Source organism: Leuresthes tenuis, unplaced genomic scaffold, assembly GCF_036924035.1.
Source record: "Leuresthes tenuis unplaced genomic scaffold, fLeuTen1.0.hap1 SCAF_12, whole genome shotgun sequence".
NCBI lineage: Eukaryota > Metazoa > Chordata > Actinopteri > Atheriniformes > Atherinopsidae > Leuresthes > Leuresthes tenuis.
This window is the reverse complement of record NW_027325366.1, coordinates 1,744,795-1,765,377: the sequence shown is the minus strand read 5'-3', so window position 1 is coordinate 1,765,377 and position 20,583 is coordinate 1,744,795. Positions and strand designations below refer to the sequence as shown.

The 20,583-nt window shown below is 46.4% G+C and overlaps 1 protein-coding gene across 1 annotated transcript in view; it reads right to left on the bottom strand.

Moving 5' to 3' along the window:
• Positions 1-487: 487 nt before the first annotated feature.
• Positions 488-20,583, bottom strand: part of clasp1a (cytoplasmic linker associated protein 1a) — a 73,283-nt gene continuing 53,187 nt past the window's right edge. Inside the window, exons 28-42 of the mRNA XM_072397815.1 lie at positions 19,783-19,846; positions 19,645-19,647; positions 19,382-19,545; positions 19,185-19,263; positions 18,959-19,102; positions 15,072-15,221; positions 14,815-14,921; positions 13,992-14,117; positions 13,580-13,727; positions 12,168-12,414; positions 10,541-10,731; positions 9,705-9,833; positions 3,868-4,074; positions 3,348-3,464; positions 488-2,582 (exon numbers count right to left, since the gene is read on the bottom strand). Of these exons, the coding sequence (XP_072253916.1) occupies positions 2,496-2,582; positions 3,348-3,464; positions 3,868-4,074; positions 9,705-9,833; positions 10,541-10,731; positions 12,168-12,414; positions 13,580-13,727; positions 13,992-14,117; positions 14,815-14,921; positions 15,072-15,221; positions 18,959-19,102; positions 19,185-19,263; positions 19,382-19,545; positions 19,645-19,647; positions 19,783-19,846 (1,963 nt within the window). The 3' untranslated portion in view covers positions 488-2,495. The remainder of the gene's footprint in view (positions 2,583-3,347; positions 3,465-3,867; positions 4,075-9,704; positions 9,834-10,540; positions 10,732-12,167; positions 12,415-13,579; positions 13,728-13,991; positions 14,118-14,814; positions 14,922-15,071; positions 15,222-18,958; positions 19,103-19,184; positions 19,264-19,381; positions 19,546-19,644; positions 19,648-19,782; positions 19,847-20,583) is intronic.

Genomic DNA, 20,583 nt, shown 5'->3' with positions numbered 1-20,583 from the left:
GACTGACAGTTTTCAAAAGTAACTATCCCCTATGCCTCTGTGTAATTAATGTACGAGCATGGGTGGGTTTTACTCATTAAAAACAGCAGCCAACAGTCCAAATGAACGGGAGTAAGTACGGGAGAAGGCTCGTGCATTTTCCTTTCTTTAGACCACAAAATGTTCGATTTTAACATTTGAACAAACTTGACGTTAAATGCCCCTGCAGCTGCTGTCTGGACTCCTCTGAGAGACCAGAGATTAAGAGCAGGTCATCTCAAAGTCTGCTCAGGTTAATGTTTATACGGAGCCGCTAAGCACACCTCAGCGCTTGGATGCATGAGCTCGTAAATGGAAGGACAACCGGGCAAACTGCGACTGGTACCCCCTGTGAAAGCAAAGGTCCAACCCACAGTGGGGAGAAAAAGGCATCCAAGCTTTGGTAAACTCTTAGTTGGGATTAGTAACAGTTGTGTAATCTGGAGTAAACAGGCGGAAAACAGTGAGGTCAGTTCTCAGTCTGTTTATTTCTAGAGCAAACTGTTTCTTTACATTGTTGCAAATCTATCACTGGTGGATGTTAAGAAAAAAAAGCCTCTGTACAATTTATCATGAGAACCAAATAAAATAAAATCAGATCAAATAAAATATATAAATACAGGTCTGAATATTGCATGAGACAAAAGGAAAGAAGTGTACAGCTCAAGGTGGTGTCTGTTGGGACCAGCAATGTGATGTGAGATCTGCCTCCCACTGCAAAGTGGGAAAAGAAACAAATAAGATACGTGGATGACAGGAAGGTCAGGCAGAGGGTGCAGAGCTGCAGAATCCTTTTCAGTACCAAACATGAGAGAACAAAAACATGGCAGTTCTATACATTCATTTACTTAAATAACCACAATTGGCCCATTCTCAGTAGATTCCCAAAACAAGAACACTGTTACCTAAAACACTAAATAAAATCAGATACTTATTCATTTGCAAGAAGTTAGCAAGCAATTTTAAAAACCTATGACTGTCCTACAATAGAGCAAATGTACCAATCAGAATCCAACATTTTAAAGCTTTTCAGAGCTCCCTGCCTGCATACTTCTACAAATTAAATACGACAAACACAAAAGGTTCAGCAGCAGAGTTTGCTCCACGTTGTACCTTGTAAATATCAATGGGGATGCTAATATGGCAGCCTCCTCTCCTGAACCGGTAAATCGGAGACGAGTAATCGGATGATGTTACAAGTGCACTTTTAGAGCCAAAAACCTGGACAGAGTTGACATGTGCTGCTGGTCACATGCAAGCTATTTGTTACGTGCAAAAAGTTAGATAGTCAACCTGTTCACCTTTTTTTCATCGTGGAAAACTTGTCAAGCAGTGGTCAAAAAGTTTATGTACAGAATACCTCTATGGATGGATCAGCAGGGAGTGCGGAAGCGGTGGAGTTGTGAGGGAGAAGTGATGGAGGTCAGAGGACACAGCTAATACTGGATTTGCATCATCGCAGGTAGGCACACTGCTGGGGTCCGGTTCGCTGCAGATTCACATTTCTCAGAGCCAACAGTGACAGTGTCGGGCCTCTCCTTCGCTCCCGGCAGGCCCAGTCTATGAACATGGGTGTGAGGAACGTGGGGAAGGCCCGGTAAAGCCTCCAATCGACGGGCTCCCCCATCTGCACTTATTTACAAAGAACTTCCTCTTCAGACACAAAGCATGCTCCGGCTGAACTACAGCCTGGGAAGATGCAACACAAAGTCTCATCCAGGTTCTGGTGTGGTGTGGAAAAAACCCAACTTATCATGTGTCCTGACTGTGAATTTTAAGACACGTTCAGCCATCTTTCACAAGCTTAACAGCAATTTGACCAGCTGAAGAATCTGCACACAATTTGAAGGATTGTCCATTATCTGGAGGGAAAGATTACCTTTAGCTAAATGGTGATGAAGGGATTCAATGAAGTGAGTCACTTCTAATAACAAATGAGCACATACACTACAATCAATACACAGCTTGATGAAAAAAACTCAGCCCTTTCCTTTGTCTGTCACATTTTTCTGTTTTATCCTGCAACATTTGCTTAATTGTCCCACAGAAGATTCGATCCTAAAGTTAGGGACGACCATCACTGGCCCAGCCAAATGACACCCCATCCCAAACTGCGGCTGATCTGCAGGGTAACATTTCCTCCACCGATGTGAACATCTCAAAGCATCACGCATGAACAAACATGTGAAACAAGGAAACAAGGTGATGTGGAAGCTGACAAACTCCAAATGTGTTGACCCCCTCCCCTCCAGGATAAACCCAACACAGCAGTTACATTCAACAGCTTCTGGAGCAGGAGAGCAGGAGGAAGTGGCTACAGGACAAACAGGCCGACAGGAGGCCCTCCACACAGGGAGAAAAGCACAGCAGAACTGGAGTTATGATGAGGAGGGGCGACTCAGAAAGTCTGAAAGAGGTTCCACTTTATCCGCCAAATCCCTGAATGTCATCCACCAACAGGGTTTCCAAAGGAAAGATTAACTGTGAGAGGAGACGTCAGAGGAACTGCTGCTGTTACTGTTGGTGGTCTGGGCTCGCTTGATGTACAGGTTCAGTAACTTCATCTGTGAACAGAGACACAGTCATTGACACATTCCTGAACATCTGTCTTTGGTGCAGCTGTTACCTCAACAAAAAGCATCGCTTCAAACACTTTTACATTACTTTAGGCCTGAGGCATTCATGTTAATGAACCGTTAAACCTACTGTTAAAGCACATGAGTATCAGTCACTGAGGGTCTAACAATACTAATGTGAGATGTGATCAACATCTGGAATATTCCCAACAAACATTACAAAAGCTGGTCGAATCTGCTAAATGTGGTGGAAACAGGAGCTTTTAATCATGTGACGAGGAACCTGTGTTCATGCTTTAAACACTGTGATACTTCTCCTGATATATATCTGAGCCTTTATAAAGCACATTAAGATGGATGTTCTTCTATATAAACTCTAAAACTTGTGTTATCAAATGGAATCTATAGGTGCTTAGGAGAGGAAAAGATTCAGTGTGAGCCTCCTGCTCTGTGCTCAGATAGCATCGATCATATCGAAGCCTTTCAGTTCCTCACCAGCTGAGCATCAGGGGAGGGTCCCTCCAGTCGGGTGGACCTGACCCCGGGCCTCAGCCCTTACATAACTCAAGGACACATGATGTAGTGAAAGTGGGGCAACCCCCCCCCAAGCTTTATTATTGGGCAGCTGGTTGGATCCGGCTCAAAAACACCAACATGGGAAGATGATAAAGCTCTGCATCTGTCGAGGAAGTTTCCGTAACCAAGTGTGCGCATGTGCGTGCTCATGCAAAGGCTCGCTGTGGCGCTCCGTACCTTGCTGCCCGTGAGCTGTGCCAGGTGGGGTTTGAGCTCCTCGCCAATAACAGAGTAGATAGCCACCAAACAGAACACGCTGGCCTTGCGAACGCTGCTCTCTGTGTTGTCATAGCCCTGCAGCCAAGACAAGACAGCATCAGGCACCACGTGCACACACGCGTGCACACGCATACACACACATGAGAGGTCAGCAGGAACGTGGGAGGAGTCGCAGAGAGTGCAGAGTACACGCAAACATTTCCAGGGACAAATAAGGCAAATAACTCCACTGTCCAAATATGACCATTGTCCAAATAAGCCTTTTTGGAGCTGACATGGAGGCTTCTGCTGCGTCTGCCCCCCCCCCTCCCGTGTTCTGACCCCCCAGTTATGAGAAACATTTCCATTTAGTTTTTGACTGTTTACATTCACTAAGTAAACTAAGTAAAACTGATCAGATCTACTGAAACTCTCTGTAAATACGCATGAAAGCCGGCCTCCACTGAGCTGAGAGCCGCTTCCTGTTGTGCACTCAGACCTGCAGCAGTCCGGGGATGATGTCAGGCAGCAGCTGAAGCAAAGAGTCCTTGGCGATGCGTTCAATGACTTTGGTTTGCATCTTGATTGCAGCTAAGTTGATGGGGTAATCGGCCGTCTGCACGATGGGACACAGAACCTTGATGCACTGCTCTGGGTGGATGGACCCAGCCAGGGTGGAGGCTGCCTCCTCAGCTGCACGCACCACCTAAAGCACATGAACATGTTCAGTCAAAAGCTCAGCGTGGAGGGGAAAAAACAACCAAATTTTATGTCTTGTAAAGCACCAAACCGCTGCCTAACTGAGACTGACAAACGGACCTCTTACATTTTAGAGGTTCCCTTCTACAACCATCCTCAGAGGCTAATATTCTAAAAGTCTAAAGTCATTCCTGGGCTGGAAAAAACACAGGATGATTGAGACAGAAAGAAAGCCTCATCTTAAAAAGGTGCGCACACTGAAAGTCTAATCCAGCTGCAGGAGAACAGATCTAAGAGTCTGTGAATGCTTCTTTCTGCAAAACTCAGCTGGAAATTTCCTCTGAGATTTACTGTTTTTCTGTTCAATTCGTTATCAGCATGTGATCTTTATTTATCTTTCTCTGAACTTGGCTGCACACCCTGCGTCAAGGACCAAAGGTTGGAGTTACTATTGTTTTTCTCAGATTAATAACCCAGCTGGGGTGTTAAGGATGAAGGTAACAAGCAATAAGGGTGTGCTTCCTTAACCGATTCATTTGTGTTCAGCGCTTCTTTTCACCTCAGCTGGGTTTCCTTAACCGATTCATTTGTGTTCAGCGCTTCGTTTCACCTCAGCTGGGTTTCCTTAACCGATTCATTTGTGTTCAGCGCTTCTTTTCACCTCAGCTGGGTTTCCTTAACCGATTCATTTGTGTTAAGTGCTTCTTTTCACCTCAGCTGGGTTTCCTTAACCGATTCATTTGTGTTCAGTGCTTCTTTTCACCTCAGCTGGGTTTCCTTAACCGATTCATTTGTGTTAAGTGCTTCTTTTCACCTCCGCTGGGTTTCCTGAACCGATTCATTTGTGTTCAGCGCTTCTTTTCACCTCAGCTGGGTTTCCTTAACCGATTCATTTGTGTTCAGCGCTTCGTTTCACCTCAGCTGGGTTTCCTTAACCGATTCATTTGTGTTCAGCGCTTCTTTTCACCTCAGCTGGGTTTCCTTAACCGATTCATTTGTGTTAAGTGCTTCTTTTCACCTCAGCTGGGTTTCCTTAACCGATTCATTTGTGTTCAGTGCTTCTTTTCACCTCAGCTGGGTTTCCTTAACCGATTCATTTGTGTTAAGTGCTTCTTTTCACCTCCGCTGGGTTTCCTGAACCGATTCATTTGTGTTCAGCGCTTCTTTTCACCTCAGCTGGGTTTCCTTAACCGATTAATTTGTGTTCAGCGCTTCTTTTCACCTCAGCTGGGTTTCCTTAACCGATTCATTTGTGTTCAGCGCTTCTTTTCACCTCAGCTGGGTTTCCTTAACCGATTCATTTGTGTTCAGCGCTTCTTTTCACCTCAGCTGGGTTTCCTTAACCGATTCATTTGTGTTCAGCGCTTCTTTTCACCTCAGCTGGGTTTCCTTAACCGATTCATTTGTGTTCAGCGCTTCTTTTCGCCTCAGCTGGGTTTCCTTAACCGATTCATTTGTGTTCAGCGCTTCTTTTCACCTCAGCTGGGTTTCCTTAACCGATTAATTTGTGTTCAGTGCTTCTTTTCACCTCAGCTGGGTTTCCTTAACCAATTCATTTGTGTTCAGCGCTTCTTTTCACCTCAGCTGGGTTTCCTTAACCGATTCATTTGTGTTCAGTGCTTCTTTTCACCTCAGCTGGGTTTCCTTAACCGATTCATTTGTGTTAAGTGCTTCTTTTCACCTCCGCTGGGTTTCCTGAACCGATTCATTTGAGTTCAGCGCTTCTTTTCACCTCAGCTGGGTTTCCTTAACCGATTCATTTGTGTTCAGCGCTTCTTTTCACCTCAGCTGGGTTTCCTTAACCGATTCATTTGTGTTCAGCGCTTCTTTTCACCTCAGCTGGGTTTCCTTAACCGATTCATTTGTGTTCAGCGCTTCTTTTCACCTCAGCTGGGTTTCCTTAACCGATTAATTTGTGTTCAGCGCTTCTTTTCACCTCAGCTGGGTTTCCTTAACCGATTCATTTGTGTTCAGCGCTTCTTTTCACCTCAGCTGGGTTTCCTTAACCGATTCATTTGTGTTCAGCGCTTCTTTTCGCCTCAGCTGGGTTTCCTTAACCGATTCATTTGTGTTCAGCGCTTCTTTTCACCTCAGCTGGGTTTCCTTAACCGATTCATTTGTGTTCAGCGCTTCTTTTCACCTCAGCTGGGTTTCCTTAACCGATTCATTTGTGTTCAGCGCTTCTTTTCACCTCAGCTGGGTTTCCTTAACCGATTCATTTGTGTTCAGCGCTTCTTTTCACCTCAGCTGGGTTTCCTTAACCGATTCATTTGTGTTCAGCGCTTCTTTTCACCTCAGCTGGGTTTCCTTAACCGATTCATTTGTGTTAAGTGCTTCTTTTCACCTCAGCTGGGTTTCCTTAACCGATTCATTTGTGTTCAGTGCTTCTTTTCACCTCAGCTGGGTTTCCTTAACCGATTCATTTGTGTTAAGTGCTTCTTTTCACCTCCGCTGGGTTTCCTGAACCGATTCATTTGTGTTCAGCGCTTCTTTTCACCTCAGCTGGGTTTCCTTAACCGATTAATTTGTGTTCAGCGCTTCTTTTCACCTCAGCTGGGTTTCCTTAACCGATTCATTTGTGTTCAGCGCTTCTTTTCACCTCAGCTGGGTTTCCTTAACCGATTCATTTGTGTTCAGCGCTTCTTTTCACCTCAGCTGGGTTTCCTTAACCGATTCATTTGTGTTCAGCGCTTCTTTTCACCTCAGCTGGGTTTCCTTAACCGATTCATTTGTGTTCAGCGCTTCTTTTCGCCTCAGCTGGGTTTCCTTAACCGATTCATTTGTGTTCAGCGCTTCTTTTCACCTCAGCTGGGTTTCCTTAACCGATTAATTTGTGTTCAGTGCTTCTTTTCACCTCAGCTGGGTTTCCTTAACCAATTCATTTGTGTTCAGCGCTTCTTTTCACCTCAGCTGGGTTTCCTTAACCGATTCATTTGTGTTCAGTGCTTCTTTTCACCTCAGCTGGGTTTCCTTAACCGATTCATTTGTGTTAAGTGCTTCTTTTCACCTCCGCTGGGTTTCCTGAACCGATTCATTTGAGTTCAGCGCTTCTTTTCACCTCAGCTGGGTTTCCTTAACCGATTCATTTGTGTTCAGCGCTTCTTTTCACCTCAGCTGGGTTTCCTTAACCGATTCATTTGTGTTCAGCGCTTCTTTTCACCTCAGCTGGGTTTCCTTAACCGATTCATTTGTGTTCAGCGCTTCTTTTCACCTCAGCTGGGTTTCCTTAACCGATTAATTTGTGTTCAGCGCTTCTTTTCACCTCAGCTGGGTTTCCTTAACCGATTCATTTGTGTTCAGCGCTTCTTTTCACCTCAGCTGGGTTTCCTTAACCGATTCATTTGTGTTCAGCGCTTCTTTTCGCCTCAGCTGGGTTTCCTTAACCGATTCATTTGTGTTCAGCGCTTCTTTTCACCTCAGCTGGGTTTCCTTAACCGATTCATTTGTGTTCAGCGCTTCTTTTCACCTCAGCTGGGTTTCCTTAACCGATTCATTTGTGTTCAGCGCTTCTTTTCACCTCAGCTGGGTTTCCTTAACCGATTCATTTGTGTTCAGCGCTTCTTTTCACCTCAGCTGGGTTTCCTTAACCGATTCATTTGTGTTCAGCGCTTCTTTTCACCTCAGCTGGGTTTCCTTAACCGATTCATTTGTGTTCAGCGCTTCTTTTCACCTCAGCTGGGTTTCCTTAACCGATTCATTTGTGTTCAGCGCTTCTTTTCGCCTCAGCTGGGTTTCCTTAACCGATTCATTTGTGTTCAGCGCTTCTTTTCGCCTCAGCTGGGTTTCCTTAACCGATTCATTTGTGTTCAGCGCTTCTTTTCACCTCAGCTGGGTTTCCTTAACCGATTAATTTGTGTTCAGCGCTTCTTTTCACCTCAGCTGGGTTTCCTTAACCGATTCATTTGTGTTCAGCGCTTCTTTTCACCTCAGCTGGGTTTCCTTAACCGATTCATTTGTGTTCAGCGCTTCTTTTCACCTCAGCTGGGTTTCCTTAACCGATTCATTTGTGTTCAGCGCTTCTTTTCACCTCAGCTGGGTTTCCTTAACCGATTCATTTGTGTTCAGCGCTTCTTTTCACCTCAGCTGGGTTTCCTTAACCGATTCATTTGTGTTCAGCGCTTCTTTTCACCTCAGCTGGGTTTCCTTAACCGACTCATTTGTGTTCAGCGCTTCTTTTCACCTCAGCTGGGTTTCTTTAACCGATTCATTTGTGTTCAGCGCTTCTTTTCACCTCAGCTGGGTTTCCTTAACCGATTCATTTGTGTTCAGCGCTTCTTTTCACCTCAGCTGGGTTTCCTTAACCGATTCATTTGTGTTCAGCGCTTCTTTTCACCTCAGCTGGGTTTCCTTAACCGATTCATTTGTGTTCAGCGCTTTTTTTCACCTCAGCTGGGTTTCCTTAACCGATTCATTTGTGTTCAGCGCTTCTTTTCACCTCAGCTGGGTTTCCTTAACCGATTCATTTGTGTTCAGCGCTTCTTTTCACCTCAGCTGGGTTTCCTTAACCGATTCATTTGTGTTCAGCGCTTCTTTTCACCTCAGCTGGGTTTCCTTAACCGATTCATTTGTGTTCAGCGCTTCTTTTCACCTCAGCTGGGTTTCCTTAACCGATTCATTTGTGTTCAGCGCTTCTTTTCACCTCAGCTGGGTTTCCTTAACCGATTCATTTGTGTTCAGCGCTTCTTTTCACCTCAGCTGGGTTTCCTTAACCGATTCATTTGTGTTCAGCGCTTCTTTTCACCTCAGCTGGGTTTCCTTAACCGATTCATTTGTGTTCAGCGCTTCTTTTCACCTCAGCTGGGTTTCCTTAACAGATTCATTTGTGTTCAGCGTTCTTTTCACCTCAGCTGGGTTTCCTTAACCGATTCATTTGTGTTCAGCGCTTCTTTTCACCTCAGCTGGGTTTCCTTAACAGATTCATTTGTGTTCAGCGTTCTTTTCACCTCAGCTGGGTTTCCTTAACCGATTCATTTGTGTTCAGCGCTTCTTTTCACCTCAGCTGGGTTTCCTTAACAGATTCATTTGTGTTCAGCGTTCTTTTCACCTCAGCTGGGTTTCTTTAACCGATTCATTTGTGTTCAGCGCTTCTTTTCACCTCAGCTGGGTTTCCTTAACCGATTCATTTGTGTTCAGCGCTTCTTTTCACCTCAGCTGGGTTTCCTTAACAGATTCATTTGTGTTCAGCGCTTCTTTTCACCTCAGCTGGGTTTCCTTAACAGATTCATTTGTCTTCAGCGCTTCTTTTCACCTCAGCTGGGTTTCTTTAACCGATTCATTTGTGTTCAGCGCTTCTTTTCACCTCAGCTGGGTTTCCTTAACCGATTCATTTGTGTTCAGCGCTTCTTTTCACCTCAGCTGGGTTTCTTTAACCGATTCATTTGTGTTCAGCGCTTCTTTTCACCTCAGCTGGGTTTCCTTAACAGATTCATTTGTGTTCAGCGCTTCTTTTCGCCTCAGCTGGGTTTCCTTAATCGATTCATTTGTGTTCAGCGCTTCTTTTCACCTCAGCTGGGTTTCCTTAACCGATTCATTTGTGTTCAGCGCTTCTTTTCACCTCAGGCTGATTCTGAGTACCAGTACCTGCACCAGCACCTGCTCTAAAGTGCAGCTGAGTATTTTGAGGGGGGGGGCGTGTACCTCCTTGTGGGAGTCTTTGTGGGCCTCCAGCGTCTTCATGATGGTCAGCTCTGCATAGTTCTTGAAGCGGGCCGGCTGATTCCTCAGGATCTCCTTCAGGACCCGCAGAGCCAAGGCTCGGATGGAGTGCTGCTTGGAGACAGCAGAATGAGCAGTGGAAACAAATCACTTGTTCGTTCAAATTAAAACCCACTGGTTTGCAAAACCCAAATGAAAAATCAGATCATGAAAAAAGGAATTTTAACACTTTTCGACTGCAAAATGAAAAACTTAAAGAATACTTTATGTAATATGAAACCATAATTTGAAGATGACAGCAGCTGTCTGTCATCCATCCTCATCGTTGTCATGGTTACGCTCCCACAGATGAAACTACAAACTGGATCTGATGCTTCCTCTTTAGGCTCGGCGCTCGCAGTGAAAGCGTCGCAGCGTTTAAAGTGTTATTTTCAGGTTGTTGGAACAAGCAAGTATGAGGAATACAGAAATCAGATGCTGCAGTTAAGGCCAGAGGCCTGAAAACTGTACAACGTACTGAGTTATCATCCGCCTGCTGAACGAAGCTCTTACAGTTTTAACTTAAAACTCACGAGGAGCTCTGAAACTGCCTCATAACAACCTAAAGTGGGAATCATCCAAGTCTCAGAGCCAGTCAGAGTCAAACTAACTCCCCTGATTCAATAGAGTCATCTTCAGGGCCCTGTTAGTTCTACTGCCAGCTGCACAGGAGAGAGCGGTTAGATCAATTTCACTTAACAATAGCAAAGAATGGTCACACAGTCTGCTGCTTCATTCCAGCTGGGCCCACCACACATGATCACCCTCAGGTAACCTACATCTTTATCCCCGAGAGTCTCCAGCAGCAGGAGCAGGATGGTTTTGAAGTGTTCGTCCCACACGGCCATGCTGTCTTCTCGTGTGATTTTGAGCAACTCCACCAGGGCGGCTTTCCGCTCCTCAGAACGCTCGTTGTGATTGGACAGTTCTTTCAGCAGATCAGCCACCAGGTCTGAGTGGTCCTGACCGACTGAGGGACAAAAGGGATGAGTCAAACAAAAGTAAGCCATCAGGAAAAGCTGCAGATGAATCAGCTGGCCATAGGAAAAGCTTCTCAACTATCTCTGTGTGTGTGTTTCCCTGATGAACTGATGTACCATGACGTACTAAGAGGGGCAGAAAGAGCTCTGACTGCTCTGTGAACATCTGCAGCGCCTGTAAAAGTGCTAAGTTCTGAGTTTTATGTCATGAGCTCACACAAAATAGTTCAAATATGTGCAAGTGGCACAGAGAACAGGGACAGAGGCACACATTAGGGTTAGGCTGCTAACAGAATGTCCCTCACCACCTGTGGTGCACACTCATCACTCTACCACCCCCCACTGTGGTCATCGTTGGTCAGAGCTGAGGAGATGATGCGTGCTGCTAAAAACAGGTCCACCCTGCAGGTGGATGTGTTGCTTTAGCACACTGCTACAGCAACAAACTGCTGGAATAGTCTGCTCACAGACTTCCATCTAATCTGTGCTGCATCAGAGAAGCACAGGCAGCAGTTTGATCAAATAGTTCCAGGTGCCAAACACTCAGAATTATAGGCCAATTTTCGATTTAAAGCAGATGTTTCAGCGGCAGATGTTTCAGCGGCAGATGTGCAACGTGATCCCTGTATGTGATGTTGTCTACTTTCTACAGAGGTCATGCTGGACTAAAGGTGGCAGTTCAACGTCACATAATCAGTTTATTAGTAAGAAAGCTGCAGCTGGGGGGTAAAACTGCACTAACAGAGGTTAGAGGAGCATGGAGCAATAATGAGCGGAGGTGAGAAACGGAGTAAGAAATGCAAAGACAGACAAAGGGTGAATGGAGTAAAGCGCAGTGAGGAAGTCATTCTGTCAGGCAGGGAAAAGCATCTTTACCAGGAGCAAAGACCTTGGGGAGCATCATCTTGTTTTCACCACTTTCCTGACGGCGGCCTGGAGAGGAGGGAGGTGCAGGAGGGATGAAAGTGGAGGTGGGGGACAGAGGGTGTGGGGAAAAGAATGTGATGACAACAACAACTGAAACACAGACTGACTCGTATGTTACCAAATAAGAGCTGCAGACTATCACACATCACAATAATGGCAACGTCTGGCGGACCCTTCCACTCACATGAAGACCACCAACAGACCAAGTTCAAGGCCACAGCAGCCTGTCACTCAGCTACATTTAGTTTCTTTATGTTGTCTAAATGACATGACAAGCTCCCATTGCATGAAGGTGTGAACATGCTGTGTGTGTGTGTGTGTGTGAGTGTGTGTGTGTGAGTGTGTGTGTGTGTGTGTGTGTGTGTGTGTGTGTGTGTGTGTGTGAGACTGAATCTCACGCTGCACCTGAACGGTGGCCAAGCAAACTGCACTTTTACCGCAGCATACTTTTTAAACCTGTTTGTGTCTGTCGCAGAGACCTTTTCTCGCAGCTACTCACAGTCGCGGAACTGCTCCACATCATCGTCGAAGACGGCCTCTTTCAGCGCACTCTTGTCATACGTACAGATGCTCTCTCCGTAGCCGTACGGGGCGAACTCGCGGCCCCGTGGCCCAGAGAAGGAGCGTGGCGATGGCGTGTTGAGCAGTGAGGTCTTGTTGTCCAACGCAGTGCGACCCCCTTCCACCGTGTCTAAGCCCAAACGGGCATCAGAGCCAGGAGATGATGCTATTCCCTCTCTTCCCGCCTGTGGGACAGCAGCATGTGTGAGATTAGGGAGAAAAGGAGGAAAACTCTTCCACCGACACATTGTTTCTCATGCAGAGCATCTCCTGTCCCAGCACTGACCCTCTGTGCCTGCACTCGACCTCTACCCTGTCCCCTCTGACAGAGCCTGACTGCTGGCTTCCTTCCATGCAGCTCATTGTTAGCTGTGATGTTACAGCCTCATTTGTTGCTGCTGAATGCTGCTGAATGCAGAAACATCAGAACATTTAGCTCCTCTACTTCAGACTTGGTGGGTGTATTGGACCCTGGGCCCCCAGTAAAGTCCTTCAGCTGTGTCATTCTCATGATGTTTTCTGTGCTTTGTACAGACGGCCTGCAGCTGAGCACCACCAGCAGCCTGCAGTGGCGTGCCAAAAAAGCCCTCCCCTGCTTTAGCCTTCCCCTGATTATTAGCAAGGCTTTGGATAGCATCAGCTCAGCTTCTCTTGTTTTTCCAGGTTTAAAACCCATGTCAGTCACAGCCTGATGGGACACTCACACAAATACTTCATAAAGTTCAGAAACGTTCCTCCAGGAGAGTTTCCATTGACCCTGTGGCAGGCCAGACGTAACCTGGTATATTAGGGGGGGCTGTTGGAGATAACAGGGAGCCATTGTGGCATATAGTGCTTTGAAAGCAGCGCACTGGGTCAAAGGTCGCCAGCTTTAAACCGGAAAAAGGCAGCTGAGAAATTACCTTCTTTATCACAAAACAAAAAAATTACATTTAAAAAAAGTTGTAATAGACTAAAACTGAAAGGTTTAACAGGGAAGAGCAACGTTTAGTGGAACAACATGCGTGAGTTAGAGTAGGTGTTTCAGTGGGATGAAGGGACGGCACACCCCGGAGGAAGACTGCGGTCTGACCATCCACTCAGAAGCTAAAAACAGTGCTGGTTGTTGCTGTGCCATGTTTCAAATCGATTTAACTCACTTTTTACCTCTGATTGGTTGGGAAAGACGCATGTTTGGGAGGGCTGAGCCCTCTCCTGCATGCAGGCACCACCTGCTGGCAGGGCACCAGATCATGTGAGCACCTGAGCTCTGCATGAAAATATAAACTAAAGATAAATAAATGCTTTGTCCTCTGGAAGAGAAGAAACATCAGTTCAGTCAGAAGCTGCAGCTTCAGGCTGGAGACTCACTGCATCATCCCTCTTGCCCTCTCGCTTGACTGGCTCGTTCAGGTCCTCCTGGCTCCGGTAGCTGAAGCTCTGAATGGCCTCGGTGACACCGCGGAGGGAGCTGTAGATCTCCTCTGAGTTCATGTTCTCAGTGTCGTACTCCATCATGCTGCCAGAGGCACAAACACGGCAGAAAAACAAAAAGGATAAGCAACGAGGACCTGAAGCAGACACTAAACCACTGATTTGCATGCGCTTTAGTTCTGCACATGCGAGAGGTCAGGAACGAACATAAAGCTTAGCTGTGGCTGATCATGGAGTCTACTCAAAACACAGAGGCACCGCTGAATGATGTTTCCATTTGATTCACCAAGAAATGAACAGTTAAAAGAACAAATCCTGGCCTCCTGTGTGTCTCAGCCCGCCTCATTACCTGGGGGAATATGCTCTGCGCAGGACCCTGAGGGATGGGGCAGCTGGGGTGGAGTGAGACGGAGGGGGTGTAGGAGGGGCAGGGGGGTGCTTAGACAGTCCGTCGACCCCCCATCCCCATAACCGACTGTTGCCACAGCGTGGCCACAATGTAAGGATGGACAGACAAAGGTAAGAAAGTGGGGAAGAGGATGGAAAACGACAACACGGGCAGACGGTGAGACGAGAGGGAAGGAGAAAGAGGGAAATACAAGTGTGTTGGAAGAGAAAAGACAAAGAGAAACTAGTCTGAGCTTTGAGGTTAAAGGAGAGAGTTAGTATAGGAGAGCAGCAGAATCCCACAAAGCTAACAGAATCCAGGTTCTCCCCATTCTGAGTGAGCCCCGATCGGAGCAACAGAACCTGGTCCTCAGTGTTTGTGGGTTTCTGCTGGCAGAAAAATAGGCTGAATGAGCTGCTCAGCCTCAGAGGTGAATCACACAAGCACAGGAGCAGGTACAAATCCATCAGTCCTGCACGGTTTTCATCTAATACAGCAGCCTGCGTACGACCGCTGGAGTGGGCCAATGTTCCACAGAAACAGAGCGTGGAAGACATTTCTCAGTTTCTGTAAGATCCATCTGAACTTTGAACAGAAACTGCATGACTTTACTGTCAGCACAGTGATATGAAACCTCTTCCTGTCATCTCTCAGAGCAGCTCACTCAGATTAAACCACCTGTGTTAGTTCCACAACACACGGCGGCAGCAGCATTGTTCACAGCATGCATGAAGGTGGGAGGTGTGGTGGCAGCAGGCAGTAACCTGAGCAGGTGGGTAGCTACCTTGGAGACAGGCCTCCGTGGGAACAGTTCGTCGGTGAGGTGAGGGGACTGGTTCTGCTGGGGGTGTGTCGGGACGGCGTGCGGCCAATGGTGTTACTTGGAGACCCCTGAAAAAAGGAAATGAAACCCAAGTATCTGCTGGTTATTCCGATCGAGGATGGTCTATTAGGACCACCATCATCATTTGTGGATGAGTAAAGGACTTCCATCCAGACAGGTTTCTGTTAAAATGACACCAAATGCTACATTGGACCTACCACGTTGCTGCTAGTATTGCTCGAGTTCTTCAGGTGATTGTGAAGCAGTTTTGTGGCTCCATCCTGGAATGTTTTGGGCAGGGCTCCCAACAGCATTGTAAACTCTGGGGTGTTGAGTTCAAACAAGGAGATGAGCACGACCTGGGCTGCCTGCAGGCAGTGTAGCACAACAGGTTAGGAAAGGGCCCACCATGGAGCAGACAGGACTGATGGTTTGCTTGGTTTCAGACAGGCTTTTCACCAGTGACACTGACATTTTTATACATATATATGGATATAAACATACAGTATCATTAAAACCACTGCCAATAAAAGTCTTTGCAATATTGAAACCATGGAAACCAACACACAGTAGCCAGTAAAATTAAACTAGATAATATAGTGAGTGTTTATAACTGCATCCAGTGGGAAAAAAAGGGAAAGCAAAACCCTTCAAGGACTTTGTTGCGATATCAATGTTGCAACATGCAAGTGAGTAAAGATAAAGTTAAAGGAGCCCGCAGGAAGCAAGAGTTTATCACTGCTGCAGAACAACAGGGGGAGGAGCTTAACGGGACCCACGTAATGCTTCATGAGCACTAATCTATCAAAACACAAACTAAAGCAGTTGGGAAGATGGTGAAGTCTTTATTTGTACATAGTAATACTGACTAGATAACACTCAAACACTTTTTCTTGGTTTTAACAGCCACAAACAGCTGTGACTATGGAAAAAGTGTAGGTTTCTTTAATACTATGTTGTTTTCCCTATCTGTGTTCATTTGGCAAGAATATGGTCTGAGGTAGCCAGCAGAGCTCTCTTAATGCCAGAAGTAACAGAAAAGTGCAATATTTCAGTTAGAATAACTGTTAATAAAGCACTTCTGCTGTAGCACTGAACACACTGATTAAATAATTCTGGATCCTGGTGATCTGTCTTCAGCCACCCCTCGATTTTTATATGCTGCCAGTAAAACAGGAAACAGCTGCAGTGATTCACTGAAACATGTCAAACATGAATCTAAACCCAGAATCTGAGGCAGAACCAGAGTTTTTCTCAGTTCTCAGCAGCTTTAAAGTGAATCTCTGGTCTGAGCTCCTTTATTCTCCAACACAGCCTGAACCCTCTGAGACGAGCTTTCTGTCATTTCTTTAAGGAGTCTTCAGGAATAGTTCTCCAGGCTTCTTGAAGGACATCCCAAAGCTCTTCTTTGGATGTGGGCTGCCTTTTGTTCCGTTCTCTGTCAGATGATCCCACACTGCTTCAATAATGTTGAGGTCCGGGCTCTGGGGAGGATTCATCCCTCCATAAGACCTGTTGCCACTGATTTTCAGTCCACTTCTTGTGTCATTTGGCACAGCTCAGCCTTTTCTCCCTGTTTCCCTTCCTTAAGAACGGCTTCTTGACAGCCACCCTTCCATGGAGACCATTTCTGATGAGGCTTGGGCCAACAGTAGATGGATCAGCTGAAGGTCCAGATGCATCTCTCAGGTCCTGTCAGGTCACAGCTGGATTTTTTCCTCTTTCTTAAGGACATCACTTTCAGATCCTGTTCATCTGCTGGAGATAGTTTTTTAGGCCTGACACTTCTTCTTTTGTCCTCCACTTGTCCAGTTTCCTCAAATGTTTTAAGGACACACTGCACACCATGCTGAGATATGCCAAGTTTTCAGCTAATAGCTCTTTGGGAATCACCTTGTTGCTGCAGAAATCCTATTTTCTGTCTGACAAACTGTGTTTTCTTTGCTGTTTTTCATAGATGCAGCTAAAGAAATGGGAACAAATGATGTGTCTTTGTGACAGGCTGCTGGTAACAAAGTGACTAAAGATCCAGTTTAAAATGGCTTCTTTGCTAAGTTGTCTGTTCTGTGTCGACACAACACTGGTTCATCCCTTGAGTTAGGAGCCTTTTTTCTGCCTGAATGGTTCAAAGGTCAGAGTTCAGTGGCTGAACAAAGAAAAAACACATTCCTCTGAAAATGCTCAGGAACAAGGACTGAAGATGAGGGGAAAAAGCAGAAAATGTCCAAAGAAAAACTCTGAAAGACCTTCAGAAAGCTGCAGAACTGTTGATCAGGACACTTTAAAGATTACAGGAATGTTGGGACCCTGGGTCGGGACCCTGGGTCGGGAATCTGGGTTAAGACCCTGGATCGGGACCCTGGATATGGACTCTGGGTCGGGACCCTGGATCGGGACCCTGGATCGGGACCCTGGATCGGTACCCTGGATCGGGACCCTGTATCGGGACCCTTGATCGGTACCCTGGATCGTGACCCTTGATCGGGACTCTGGGTTAAGACCCTGGATCGGGACTCTTGGTCGGGACCCTGGATCGGGACTCTAGATCGGGACCCTTGATCGGTACCCTGGATTGGGACTCTTGGTCGGGACCCTGGATCGGGACTCTTGGTCGGGACCCTGGATCGGGACTCTAGATCGGGACCCTTGGTCGGGACCCTGGATTGGGACTCTAGATCGGGACACTTGATCGGGACTCTAGGTTGGGACCCTTGATCGGGACCCTGGATCGGGACCCTTGATCGGGACCCTGGATCGGGACCCTGGATCGGGACCCTGGATCGGGACTCTTGGTCGGGACCCTGGATCGGGACCCTTGATCGGGACCCTGGATCGGGACCCTGGGTCGGGACCCTGGGTCGGGACTACTACAGTCAAGAAGTAGTTGAAAAATTCTTCTAAAAACTCATCTTGTAGAGAAAGTTAAAATGTTAACAACATGCAGGTATGCAAGTGAACGACAGACTGTTAATGTGAGTCAAAAAGACAAAACGTGTTAGGCACACAGTTTGAACAAGACAGCATTCCTATGAGTGGGCAAAGAAAAAATACAAATCCATAAAAATTCACCCACATCAGAGGGCTTTCTGTAATTTAGAGAAATACCAAAGTGGAACATCACTTTGATCTATGTGATACATTTGCAAGGCACAGACTGACTGACTGACTTTTAGGTTATTACAGCCACAAAGGTAGAGCTCACACGGTGAGTGAGAGAGGCTAGATTCAACTTTCACAGTCTGGAAGGTTTGTGGTTAGGCACTGAGCAGGCGGGCATTGCGTGCTTGTTGAGTTGTGATGTGCTATCAGAGCGGGCTCTACCTGCTTACACCTTTCTTCCTGGTTGCCCTCAGTGGACAGTAAGGCTGCAGTGCTGGACCTGCCAGCGAGCTCCTCGCTCACCCAGTTATGAAGGGTCTGGGGCACAGGTGCAAGGCAGAATGGGCATTACAGCATGACACAGGTTGTCCACTTTCACATTAGGATGCAATACAGAGCCAAATAAGTCGGTTCATACCAACAGAAAGGGGCTTTATTTACAGGAATGGCTTTTAGCAGCAGAGAAGTCTACTCTGCTTAAACAGATTTATTCTAGCTTGCCTGGTACTGGGTAAGGACTTCATTTGGAAGAACAGCAGTGGAAAAACAAACAGTAGGGCACAGAACGAGAGCGTGTTACGTGCATCAGACATGGGAGAGATAATGGGCTGATGACCCAAGGCCATCCACACACAGAGCGCCTATTATCTGAGTTTACAACTACTGCTCTACAAACACTACGGGATGAAGAGGTGAACTGAAGAAACGGGGTGGAGAACGTTACACTGGCTGCCAAGTAAAATCTCTACGTATCTGTCAAACAGGATGATTAACTTTCTAACATTCTCTAAATAAGTGGTTTAAAACAACTTGTGTTTGACTCATTCATGTTTTCAGATCCCTCCGATCAAACAGCTAAAGAATGAAACACACCTCTAAGAAAAGGGGGCCAGAAGGCCACCTTTGAGTTTGTATCATGTCACCGTCTGTAATGAACAACCCAATATTGGTGCGGTTGAGTTTGCACTGTGATGCTGGTCTCTGAGAAGACGTAGCTCCAGCTTACCTTCCTGACATCAGAACTTTTGGGCTCAGTGGTCCAGGTAATGATGCGAGACACTGCGAGTCGTGTCTCGCTGGAGTTCACAAAATCTGTGGGGTCCATCTGCCGTGCCAGGGACTCTATGTACTTCAAAATGGCCACCTTTACCTGGGGAGTCAACAAGCCTCGGTTCACTTGTCTGCTGAGGAATGAACTTGTCTTCATATTCTGGTCTTTCTCTGTGTTTTACCTTGAGGTTTGGTGTCTGAGTCTGGTCCACGATGAACCTCATCAAAATGTTGAACTGCTGGTCAAATGGGAAGGACTCCCTGCAAACAAGTGAAGGCAGGACATTTCCCCTCCTGTTTACTGGCCAACTCTCCAACAGGATCCCTGAATGATGGTTTACATTCCACTGAATGAATGAGCACTTGGACAACTACAGACCTGGTGATATCCAGAGCCTTCTGGACTTTGGCCTGGACTGAGCCCAGCAGATCCGCACCCATCTTCTTCAGAAGCTGGGTGAGCAGGACAAAAAGCCAGTCCTGCAGGTCCTCCTTATGCACTGTGACGAAGTCCACCAGAGTCTCCAGGAACATGCTGAACACCTGGGGACAGGTGAAGTTATCAGATTTATTGCTTTACAGACTCATCAGATTGCGGTCAGTGCTCAGTGGTGTAGAAAATGGACAGAAAAGCACACTTACTCTCTGTTGTTAAATCCACACAAGGCAGACCATGCAACAAGAGACACTGCATTAGTTCCAGATAAGTCACAGCACACAGACAGCATGTACGTGGGTTACAGAGTTACGTTTTTTAGTTTAAGTTGTTACACTCTATACCTTGCTGTGCGGATCTGCAAACATCCTTGTGAAGATCTCACAGAGTCTCTTTAACTCCACTCGGCTGCAGTGAAGACAGAGAATCAGACAGCAAATCAACACGATCGATATGCATCCCATCACAAGCTGAAATGTGGACTTCAGGGTGAAACTTTAGGAGACTGAAAACACTTTTGTGACACATGGTTACCTAGAACTGGGAGTCAGTAGGTCTAAAACTGAGACTGTTCAGGTAGAGCAGGGATAGGGTTAAGAGTTACACCCATCTTAAATTAACACTGTGGCGGTAAACCCACAGCTAACAGTTCAATGTCCGGGTACAGATCATCTCCTTCACTGTGACATGTCCAGGATTACACCATCTGTTGTGAACAAGCACTGTGATACCTCCACCTTTCCTTTTGCCTCTACTTCCTATGTGCGTCTCCTCCCTAATTAGGGCTGGGTGCCGAACTTCGGTTCTTTTAAGGCACCGACCGAAGTGCTTCGGTAGTATCGAGTATCAAAACACGCCTCGTCTTTCGGTGCCAAGTTTCGGTACCCAGATATTAATCACGTGATCAAGAACTGATCATGCTGCCCTCCATTGGCTGTATGAACGTTACACTTTGATGCAGGAACATGTGGTTACGCCCACAGACGGGTTCACATGTATCTGCGTTGGCAACTGTAGTTGAACCGGTTAAACAATGCCACCGAGGTCTAAAGCGTGGCTCCATTTCACCAAGATTGATGCCAACAGAGCAATGCAACATGTGCCAAAAAGTCATCTCTGCTAAGGCCAGCAACACGACTAATTTA